Here is a 12594-nt window from a genome sequence, read left to right on the forward strand (position 1 = left end):
CAACAAGGCGTTTAAGGCATCAAAATTTATTTGCACTAAGTTCCTATCATTATCATTCAGCTCAAATTTAGATTTAGGAACATAAACACAATCAATGACTTTAACTAGTATATTATCTCCCTGATCAATAACTCTCCAGAACCCCCAATTTAAGGCTTTAACAAATATGGTCATCCTAAATTTCCATACAGCAAAATTTTCACCACAAAATACTGGAGGGTTCGTAACTAACCTTCCCTCACACGAAAGGGATTCACCAACACGAGTCATCATGATTTTTTTACTAACTAACTTTTAAGTCTAAGTAACAGGGCTCTGATACCAATTGTTAGCTTTGGTGCAATTCCAAAAGGGGGGGTGAATTGGAGATTTAAAAATTTATTCCCAAATCAACCAATCTAGCAACTGTAATACACAACATAGGGTTTGTCTATGCAATCATAAATAAAACATACACGTGCAATAAATAAATTTGCAGAAATGTAAATTACACACGCGATATGTTAGCGAGGTTCGGCCAAAGTGCCTACGTCTCCACCTTGGCTCACCAGCACAAGGATTCCACTACAAGGCTCACTTTATGGGTGGGGTGGCACCGATTACAACCAGGTCAATTAACGTTGCTAAGTTCAACCTACACCTTACCAGGATGGTGAACCTAACTTTTTTATTGGTTCTAAGCCAATCTGGGACTATTCAACAGAGCTAATCTCCCTCTTCAGGGCCACGCCTGGAATACAACTGATATAAAAATTTATGTACACAGAAATATGCTTCTCAATAAGCAGATATGTACCACAATACAGTCCAGTTAATAATGCAATCATAGATGATAGTAAATATGTTCAGTGCTTAATATTGTGTTAAACACTCAATCTAATATAAATCTACAGTTAATGATCTAGGGTGTATTTCCAAGCAAACTTTGAAACAAATAATCAAAGTAAATCAATCAGCACAAGTTTCAAAGTATTTCAACAAATATATTCAAAATATCTCAAACAAGATTTTTCACAAAGTAATAGCTCAAGAGATATTTGAAAAAAATAAGCTTGTGAAAAAATATTTTGCAAATCAAAATCACACAAGCTTGATGAGTCTTGCAACGAAGATGCTAAGACTCACTAGCTACAAGGGTATTCCCACTCAAAGATTTATTATTTAAATCGAGCAAAAAACCCAAGCAAGAACTCTCTAAAAAATAATCAATCAATATAGAGTATGAAGAGTCTTAGCTACTAAAATTACTCAAGAACACTCTTAGAGACTTGATCTATCAAAGGAATAGCAAAATGGAGAGTGTATAGGCTTAGTATAGGAAAAATAAGCACTTGAGATTTTAGAGGATTTTTGGCTAATTGAATTTGCTAATCACTTTTAATCTTTGCAAATGAAACCCTATATATAGACTTGGCCAATTTTATGACCGTTGGGGACTCATAGGGAATTATTAAAAAAGTTTAAATGAGTTTAAGGATTTTAACCCTGTTTAAACCCACATTACCGAGGTAAAAATAAAAACAACCCGAGAGTTTCGGGTGATTGACCTAAGGTTCGGTTGCCTGAACAAAAACAATAGGAAAAGCAAATTTTGAAGTTCGAGTGCCCGAGCATAGTTTCGATTTGCTAACCAACAGCGATTTCCATTATGTCCGAGGTTTGGTTTCCCGGTCTTAAGTTCAATTTACTGAACTCACATATTCGGTCGCCTGAGGGTAAAATAAACTGTAGGTTCGAGCACTCAGGGACAATGGAAAAGTACATAGTACTGGTTCGGTTGACTAAGGACGCTACGGTCCTTTTAAGTTCAGTCGCCCGAACCCACGTCAACATTTTGATTGGTCAACAGTTCGATCGCTCGAGGCAATTTTAACTTGCCAGTTTGGTCACCCGAATTCCTTTATATTTTAACTTAAGATCCTTTTCTTTGCTTTAAAATTTCCCCTGATAATATGATAACTATATTGGGGTTTTGTACACTTAGTGTGGGAACCTAAGGTCCATCTAAGGTCATTTTGAGCATATTTTTCCTATCATGCATGATGCAAATTATTAGAGTTCATATTGTGATACAGTCCATAATTAATTACAATCCCAGAATGAAGAATATAAAAAATACAATTACAAATAAGGAACAATAATCTTCAATCTTCTGTGTGATCACCATACGCCATCATGATATAGCATTCTGTTCCATTTCACGTGTAGAGTGAACATGCATGCAAGCATTAGTGCAAACATCAGTACTAAGTGTATTTGTCATTATCAAAAAGAGATATGACCAATCAGGTCAATAGCGAGCGTGTCTCCAATGGTTATATTTTTCTGAAAATCTATAAATACCCCTTCATAACCTTAGATTAGCAACTTTGATTAGTAAATAATTTTTTCTCAAATATTTTTAATCTCTTGTTAACCAAAGTTCCCCTAACTACTTTTTCATTGCAAAAATCTTTATGGGGTAAATTTTATACTCTCCTAAACTCTCTTTATCAATCTTTGAAAATCTTTTGAAGGAGAGCATTTTATCTTGTTTGGGCATTTCATTTTTCTAAGTCAGTTACTCTCTTGAAATTTTAGTTTGAAAATTATTTTTGAGAGTAGGTTTAGAGTTCTTCCCACATTGTTTCTTTGATAAATATTTGTGGAAAAACTCTTCGTAGCCTTTGAATCTTTGCACTTATTGTAACGACCCAAAAAATACTGATATTTAAATATTAAAGAGAGAGGAAAATGGAAACAGAAACGGAAGGAGGCAGCAGGCTTTGTCGACGACATTGCATTTTGGATGGAATAACTTGGAAGTATTAAAAAGGGCCTCGTCGACGAACACAGGTAGTTCGTCGACGAGCGCATGAAAGGACCTCGTCGACGAGAAAATACCGAGAGGGGTTTAGGATAGTTTGAAATTCATCGATGAGGGAGGAAGTTCGTCGATGAAATTATTGAAGGACTCGTCGATGAGGTGATGTGTTTCCTCGACGAATCCAGCCCTTTAAATAGCTAAAACCTGAATTTTTATGAAATTTCAGCGTAGGAAATCCCTTTCTCTCTCTCTCTCTCTCTCTCTCTCTCTCTCTCTCTCTCTCTCTCTCTCTCTCTCTCTCTCTCTCTTTACGTACCTCCCTCCTTCTCTCTTTGATTTCGGGCCTGTTTCTCACCGAATCGAAAATCTGAGGCTAGGACGACGCTCTTAGCGAAGTTCTCTGTAAGTCTGCTAGAGCTGATCATTGGAAAAGTTGGTTTGGATTTTGTCCAAATCTCAGGGTAAGACATTTTATTCAGTATTTGTCTTTCCCTAAGTTATAAAAAATACAATACACAAAGAAATACTGATGTTTTATTCTGGGGGATGTGGTTTTCAAGATGTTAAGTGGAGAGCCCTACGAGTATCGGGTTAGAGTACAATAGGGGCTTTTTAGAGATAAGGTAAAGGAAATATGCTATGCTAGGAGATTTATTTATGTTATCAAAAATTTTATACATATATATATATATATATATATATGCATGTATACTAGATATTATACAGGATATGAATTTTTAAAGCATGTGTGGCCTGAGTATATGATATTGATATGGAATTTTATGTAGTTTTTCAGTATTTCAAGTTATGTAGATATAGTGAGGTAATTGTAGATTTTATACAGACATAATTTGCATATACTTATACAGTTTATTTCAAATGATTACATAGACAGTTATTTTTATATTAGTATACAAATAATTATTTAGAACAATATATACAGTGTATATAAAGAGAGTTATGTTTTCCTAAATGCCATAACATTTAGATTTTACAGAAAAAAAAAGTACAAACAGATTATATAAAAAGAAAGTACAGACAGATTACACAGTTATAGCATCAAGATGCTACAGATATTACAGTATTTACAGTACCGTAATATGGTGTTATGGTTATTTTGGAAATATAATGAAAACAGTATAAAGAGTATAGTATGTATATATATAGTATCAGATCCCTGTGGAAAGATTACAGACAGACACAATATAGATATAGAATTCAGAGCACGGTACCATTGCTAAATATAGATAGAGTGCAACCACATATCTTAGATAGTGTGTGGGTACCGTCAGCCGTGTTTGGAGAGTATGTAGCTCCCCAATTCGCTGGGTTGAGGGGCCTGTTTGATGAGCTAGCAGCCAATCCCGAGCTTAGGAGTGTATGCAGTTTGGCCGGTCTGGAGTAGTATAGAGTATAATGACTTACCTGGAGGGCCGACCAAGTTAAGTCCTGCCTACGGGCCGCACAACCCTGTCATGAGGGGTCAAATCATGACATACAAAGTCTCACGAAAAGAACACAGTTATGTATATGTATACAACTTTACAGCTTTTATTGTATATAATATGATGTAGCACTATGAATCATAGAAAGTTCAAATGATACAAATGTTTTAAGTTATTATACATGTGTTGTACAGAATTTCCAGATTATACAGTTTTTAAATATTATTATTATAATTTTATAACTTGGTCATCACATACTAGTAATAGCATATTTCCACTTACTGAGCGTCGACTCACCCCATTACATTACCATTTTTCAGGTAAGACAGTTGGGTGGGCAGATCAGGCGCGCGAATAGAGAGTATATTGATTACCCTGGTTCAGAGGGTAAGTTTTGTGTAGGGTTTTGTGTTTTTGGGTAGTTGACACTGGAGAGAAAGATGTATTATGTAGCTATGGTTGAAAATACTAAATTCTGGTATTGTATATACATGTATATGTGGTTATGTGATTTATGTTTTTCTGCTGCATAGGGATGCCCATTACATGCGGGTATTGGAATAATTTATTATTATAAGAAAAAATGATAAGAATTTTGAGGATGTTACTGTAACGACCTGCTTAATAAATTAATTTTTTTTATACTGTAATAATTATCATACTCTGATACCATAACATTATCCTAAGCAGCGAGAAGCATAATCATATAAGCAAAACCTAAACCATTACATACAATACCAGAGTTCTGAAATGTTTTGCAATATATACAACATAACTGTATCCCCAAAAATGCCCTCAACTAGCTAGGGCAATACAAAAATGCTCCCAAAAATGATACTCACTCTCTGTCAGGGCACTACTGAAGCCCTTCTATTTGCGAGCTTGGTTTGCTCGCCTACCTGGATCACCTGAAAAATATTTCAACACTGGAATGAGCCAACGCTCAGTAAGGGAAAATATGTTATTACTAGTGTGTGGCAAATGAGCTACTACATCTCATGAAATCTGTTTCATATAAACTTGAATAACGGAGTACAGAAGTACAGTACAAGTAATAAAACACACCACCCCTTTGCCCTATTGCTTAACATATTAGTATTATGGTTATAATTCAAAATACTTCTAGTGTATATAATAGGATCCCTGTTTCTGTAAATCAATACGTAAGTAATAATAACAGAAATTGTTCCCTGTGGCTATCTGTGTCATGACATGCCCCTCATGATAAGGTTGTGCGGCCCGTAGGCTGGATTTACCCTGGCTGGCTAACCAGGAATAAATCACTGAACTCCGTCAGTCGACCTGCCCACCTCAACCCATATCTGGATGGGGAGCCTAACCTCTTCAAGGGCCTAGGTGGTTGACCGTACCATGTATATCTGAATAGGTGGTTGCACTCATAAAGTAACATAGTATCTATAGCAACGGTACCGTGCTCTATAGCTGCAAGTTCAACAAGGTCTGATATCATATAATATATTTCTATACATAACTAACTGGTTTACCATGATTTCGAGTACTAAATTAATCATGATGCTGCATCACGTACTGAAGTCTGAATAATCATAACGTGGAACTGCATATTCGTAATACTGGAATTTGTATAATCATGGTACTGAAATATCGTAAAATCATGCTACTGAAATCCATAAAATCATGATACTAAAATTCGTATAGTCATAATACTGAAATTCATAAAATCATGAAACTAGATTTATAAAACATATCCCCATACCACATATACGTTTCACAAGTCACACCATACTAAAATACATAATTTTCGTAAATAAATAAACTGTATAATATTTAGAAATTTCTTAACATAACATATTTCCCTTACCTTAACTCTGAAAAGCTCATACTGTATTCTAACCTGATACCTGCAGGGCCTCCTACAAAACACCCTGAAACCAATATTTGCCAAAACTAAACATCAGTATTTTTTCGCCTATAACATTTTCTCTAACTGCCACAAGGCCAAAAGAAGACTAAAAGACCTTACCCCGAATTTGGGATGATTTCCAACATTGATTTCCCGACGATCCGCTTTGGTAGATGTGCAGAGAACTCCACCAGGAGCATCGTGGTAGCTTCGGATCGTCGATCCGACGACTAATGGGGCCGGAAATGAAGAGAGAAGGGAGAGAGAGTCGTAGGAGAGAGAGAGGAGAGAGAGAGCGGTGAGAGAAATGAAAAATATCCCGGTTTCCCGCCTTTTATACTGCCAGATTTTTCGACAAATCTTTAGTAATTTTGTCGACGAAGCCCTGTATTCGTTGACGAAATTCAAACCGCCCTAGACCCTCTCTCAGTATTTTCTCGTCGACGAAGCCCTGTGTTCGTTGACGAAATTCTGAAGACCTTCGTCGACGAGACCCTATGTTCGTCGACGAAGCCTAGCAAAATTCTGAAATTTTGATTATTTAATATTATCTCCAAAATGCAATGTCGTCGACGAAGTTTACGGCCTCCTTCCGTTTTTGTATCTATTTTCTCTCCCTCTTATTATTAAAAAGGTATTATTCTTCGGGTCACTACAGTTACACTTATACTGTAAGATTCAAATGCTCAAACAGTATTTTCATTGCACAAACATTTTTGAGCTTAACTTTTAACTTCTCCAAACATTTTATTGCAAGATTTTTATTAGAGAACATTTTTATCACATTCAGATCTTTGAAAACACTTATTGCATATTTCATCTTTTGAAATAAAAAATCATATGAATTTTTGTGTGCAAAAATTGTTTAAAAAAAAAAAAAAAACACTCTTACTTGACTGAACTTAACTCACATCATATTAGAGTGCATGTATTTGAGTTTTTAATGTGTACATCCATGATTGTATCTAAAATTATTTTAATATGTACAAAAATTATTTTTATTCTATCAGTTGAGTTCATCCCGTAAATTGAACTGGGGAGTCTCTGCCCCGTAAGGGAGACCAGTTAGGCTCAGTCTAGTAATTGAGTCGGGGTTTATTTCACCCTATAAAGAGAGGTTGCAACGGCTTCTACTCTGCCCGTTTAAGTGAATAAGGATAGTCTAATCCTTTGAGAGGTATGTCCAAGGTGGGGACGTAGGTAGTTTTGATCGAATCTCATTAAAAAATCTCTGCGTCTTTCTCTGTCTCCATCTTATTTAAATTTCTGCACTTTACTTTCCGCACATGTATGCCTAGTCATATTTACTGTCATAACTATTTGCATACACCTATAGAATTTGAATAAGATACTCCAAACGTGTGTGCATGTTTTAACTACTTAAATTATTTTACACACACACTTGTACTTTTGAATAGGATATAATATGTGCTAAATCGGCGCATAGTTTAAATAGCCAAAATGTTTTGAAACCCAATTCACCTCACCTCCCCCCCCCCCCTCTCTGAATCACACTAATTCCAACACTAACTAAAAGCATTTTTACTAAGTTTGAGAGAATAAATTTTAGAACTCAGATTTTTTTTTTCCCCTGATAACCCAAGAACTCTAACCACCATCGCACCACTTTGGTACTATGGTATAATACCGAACCCTGGGGGTGAAACTCGTCTTCCCATTAACGCATCTCTGGTAATTCACCAGAGTAATGTCTCAAGGGAGAAACGAACCCGTGACACCAAAGTCACAAGTTGCCTTTATCACTTGACCTAACGGCTCAAGACTTAGATTTGGATTTGAGTATATTTAGATAAGCTACAATACAATTCTATGTTGCATGTTATCCAAATCCAATAAAAATCTAAATATAAAACCCCTCTAAACATAGGGTCTATTTCTTTTACTTGGCAAATTAAACATAAAATGCAGAAAACAAAATTATAATAGTTTCAAAAAAGAATATATATATATATATATATATATATATATATATATATATATATATATATATATTGTACCCCTTGAAGTTATTTGCACTGACAAATAACTCAGCATGCAAATTGTAAACAGTTGGATTACAGGTATTGTTTGAATTGTCACTTATTCACAAAATTGCCAAACTGGTCACAGGTTTGATTAATTAATTAATTTCAGAAATTCAAAGTCCCCTTCAAACCTGAAAAAATGTTTCAAATATGTCCAATTATATTGTTATATAAGTATATTAATTAACAAATTAATAAAATATAAAAGGGTCGCTGATCAAGTGATCAATATATATTTTTTATCCCACAATGTATTTCCCTCCTTTAAAAAAACGAAAAAATAGACATGTGAATGCAACCGCTACCACCGCCGACAGCCGCCGGCCGACCACGCATCCCAATTTACATGCATGCACCATAAAATCAATATTTAACCCACAACGCATCACATGTCCGCCTGGTCATCGTACGTAGCAACATGAGACCTGCTCCGGCGACGGGAGTGGTGGCGGTGGGTGCCGCCGAACTTGAGCCTGCCGGTGTCCTTGAACCGCCTCTTCTCCGACGGGATGATGACGCACTCTGGCGGCGGGACGGGGTAGCGCAAGGTGTCGTAGCAGTAGGAGTAGTACATGTACCTCTGGCGGAAGTGGCGCATGGCGAGGCGGCGCTCGGGGGTGACGACGGCGTAGGAGGAGGCCTCGAGGCGGGCGTCCTCCTCGGCGCAGACGGCGAAGGCGGGAAGTTGTTGGATGGGGTTGGGATCGGCAGGGCAGCCCTGGAGGGCGAGGTCCTTGAACTCGGCGACGAAGGGGGCGTACTTGTAGTTGACCTTGTACTTGCCGCCGGAGGTGGCCCAGTTGGAGGCGTCCCAGATGGTGGCGTACAGAGCCATGGGCTTCGACGGGTAGTCGCTGCCCATCGCGTCGCTGCGCACCACCTCTCTGATGGGAACCTCGTCCACGTAGAATCTGTGCATTTAATCATAATAAGAATAATTATTTTTTTTTAAACGGTAATAATTACTATTAATTATTCAATTTTTTTTTTGAAAAAAAAAACCACTATAATAATATTATTAATAATAATGAAATTAATATGATCACTCTCTGAAGGTGGTTTAGTGTGAATGTGATCTTGTTAAGGGAATAAATTCCTTATAAGGCAAGTTAACTCATCAATCCTTTTGATTGGAAAGAGGAGAAGATTTTGTTTTGATTTTTTTAAAAAAACAAAGAGCTTCTTTTGACTTTTTTTTCTCTACTTTTCTCATTTTTTTTAATTGCCTCTATCTCATCATCTCAGGCGAAATACAAAAATTAAATTAAAAAAAAAAAGAAAAGAAAAGACTATTTCTATTTTCTTAGCCAAAAAAAGGAGAAAAGAACTTTAAAATAAATGTAATGAAAATTATGTAACCAGATCCACAATCATATATCATAAGATCTTCAAAATCAAATGGGATAATAATTTTTTTTAGGTATGAATAATAGACACAGATACAAGGCAAGGTAAGATATTTAAAATGACAAAAACTGAAAGGTTAGGACTTAGGAGGAGACAATGAATGTTTCATTAGCACTCAGTTACGAGATTTGTGCATAAATTAACCTCTGGCAAAATATTGAATTGTGCTAGTTATGGCTTATTAGAGTACAGAATAATTTTTTAAGGTAAAAAAAAAGACATTCCATGCATGGGAAAGGCACGTGGGTTAACAAAAATCCCGCTCTCTCTCTCTCTCGCTAGGTCAACCAGTGGGTGGGGCACGAATTCCACTTTATAAGGATTGAAATTAGCCAATTCCAGCTATAATTTTCTAAACCCAGAATTAGCATCATCGATCAGAAACAAATTAATTAAAATGCTAAAAAACAAAACAATAATAATAATTCGAAGAAGAAGAAGAAGAAGAAGATGAAGGAAAGGGAGAGTTGAATAGTAATAATCATTTAGAACAAGAAAGGAAAGAAAGAAAGAAAGCATACATGATGTTGGTGGAGGTCCACAGAATGCTGTAACGGTGGAATTCCTTGGTGGGATCAAACCAGAGAGTGTACCTCTCCTCTCTCCCTCTGCTGGTGCTCCCGTTGCCGTACACGTTCGTCTGAAACCTCCATGGCTTCCCCCTTATGTTCCCCAAGAACTCTATGTCCAGCTCGTCGTGCGTCTTCTCAAATACGTCGCCGTTTGATGTCTGCATCCCAATCCCATTCCCAATCATCATCATCATCATCGTCATAATCACAATATCAATAACAGCAGCAATAATTCGAATACGCGTCTAAATTTTCCCAAGCAGAAGAAAATGATAACTCTGATCTGGCGCTTAATCCAGACCCATGACATGATTGAACCACACCCTTTCTTTTTTTTAAATCAAAGAAACAAAACAAACCATGGTGTGATTGAACCATATCCATTTTTTTTTTCTTTTCTTTTTCTTAAAAAAAATCAAAAAACAAAACAAACCCAGAAAAGTTTTCCACTCGGGAAAATTTTTTCCATAAAAAAAAAAAACAGAATCCAACAGAGAAGAGAAAGGTGTCACATACATAGAACGCGACGACGACGCCGGCGGAGTACTCCGCGGGAAGCTTTATTTTAGCACTGAAGAATCCATGGTTGTAGAGATCGGAGGAAATGAATCCAGACCCTGATCCACAAACAACATAATAATTAAAATCGACGAATTAAATCAATTCAATTGCGTATGTGAACATAGAAGTAAAAGAGGTAGCGCACCGGTGAAGCGATCGAGGAGGAGGCTAACGCCTTCGCCGTCGGGGGACTTGACGACGTTTCCGTCGCCGAAGAGAGGTGTGTAGGCTTCGTCAAAGGAAAGGGTGTTGAGGTCGAACGCCGAGGCGGAGGATGCGAAGAAGAAGACAGAAACCAGAAGGAGAGAGAAATGAGTAAAGCTCTTAGAGAGAGAAAGACGTATACGTTCTTCCATTTTTTTTTTTTTTCTTCCTTCTCTTCTTCCTCTTCTTCTTCTTCTTAATGGTTTTTTGTGTTTCTCTCTCTCCTCGCCCGCTGCAACTTTATATTTATTATTTATTTATACGTACTCGCGCGCACCGCAATGCTAAAATAAGCAGGGCGCCTTTCGGTATTTGGCTGCTGCGCCTCCCAGGGTGCCTATGTACGAAAACGCCCCTACTTCTGTCTCATTATTACGGATCTGCCACTGCGCATTATCGTAATAGTTGTATACAGTGAGTAGGTGCTGCTGATCAGGATTTGACGTCGTTTAAGAGGATCCACGCTCAAAAGCCTTCCGCATTTATTGTACACACCAAGCGACAGCCATTGCTCTATTTTTTATTTCCTCAATTGCGAATTTTTTACAAGTTGTATCCGTCTTTTACTTTTCCTTTTTTTTTTTTTGAATAAAAAGACAAAATAATTTATATATATTTTTACTAATATTTTTTAAAAAGATATTAGTGCTTTACTATTTTTGTAATCTTATCTTTTTATTAATGAAGTTCAAAATCATAATTAGATAAATTGTTATTTAATATGTTATCAACGATAGAAGAAAAACGTGAACGATCTTCTTTGTAATGCCATAAGGAGATTTTTTTAATTATTGACATTATGTAAAAATTAATTTTATGATTTTCCCATACAGATGTATCCTTCAAACGACACCATGATAATTAACTTTTATTTTTTTAATGTGTTAACGTAACAATCGTATTTTTTGACTTTTACTTGATAAGAGAAAAATAAAAAGGCGAGGGATAAATTTGTCATTTTATTATGTGAGATGTGAATAAAAACATATCATTACTGATAGCATCTCACTTTTAAAGGATTGCATGTAACTCAATAATCGTCTATTAAATAAAATATTACTAATATATTATATATTTTTATATAAAAAAAAGTGACGTTGGCCGTTTATTTGGGATAATCATTCATCGTGTTGTGTATAAAATAAAATAAAAAGATTCTATATATTTTTATTAATATTTTTTAAAAATATATTAGTACTTTACTATTTTTTTAATTTTAACTTTTTGTTAATGAAGTTCGAAATCATAAATAGATAAAATTTTTATTTAATATGTTATTAATAATAGAAGAAAAACGTGAACGATTTTCATTATAATTCCAGAAGGAGATTTCTTTAATTATTGACATTATGTAAAAATTAATTTTGTGATTTTTCCAGGCAGGTGTATCCTTCGAAAGACACCTTAATTGGTAATTCACTTTTATTTTTTAATGTATTAACATAACAATCGTGTTTTTTGACTTTTACTTGATAAAAGAAAAAGAAAAAAGACAAAGAATAAATTTGTCATTTCATTATGTGAGATGTAAAATATATATATCGTTAACATTTTTTTTCTTTTTTCCCATCAATCATTTCTTAATAGATTTTTTATATTTATAAATTCTTTTAAATAAAAAATTACTAATATATTATATATTTTTATATAAAAAAGTGATGTGTGAATTGCA

General features: G+C 35.4%; 1 protein-coding gene across 1 annotated transcript; it reads right to left on the reverse strand.

Moving 5' to 3' along the window:
• Nucleotides 1-8318: 8318 nt before the first annotated feature.
• Nucleotides 8319-11208, reverse strand: LOC131164500 (probable xyloglucan endotransglucosylase/hydrolase protein 30). Its single transcript, XM_058121748.1, has 4 exons — nt 10864-11208; nt 10674-10774; nt 10107-10315; nt 8319-9089 (listed from the first exon to the last, which is right to left on the reverse strand). The coding sequence occupies exons 1-4, from the start codon at nt 11072-11074 to the stop codon at nt 8564-8566; spliced, it is 1047 nt and encodes a 348-aa protein (XP_057977731.1). The 5' UTR covers nt 11075-11208; the 3' UTR covers nt 8319-8563.
• Between the last annotated feature and the right edge of the window lie 1386 nt (nt 11209-12594).

This window comes from Malania oleifera, chromosome 9, assembly GCF_029873635.1.
Source record: "Malania oleifera isolate guangnan ecotype guangnan chromosome 9, ASM2987363v1, whole genome shotgun sequence".
In the NCBI taxonomy this organism is placed as follows: Eukaryota; Viridiplantae; Streptophyta; class Magnoliopsida; order Santalales; family Ximeniaceae; genus Malania; species Malania oleifera.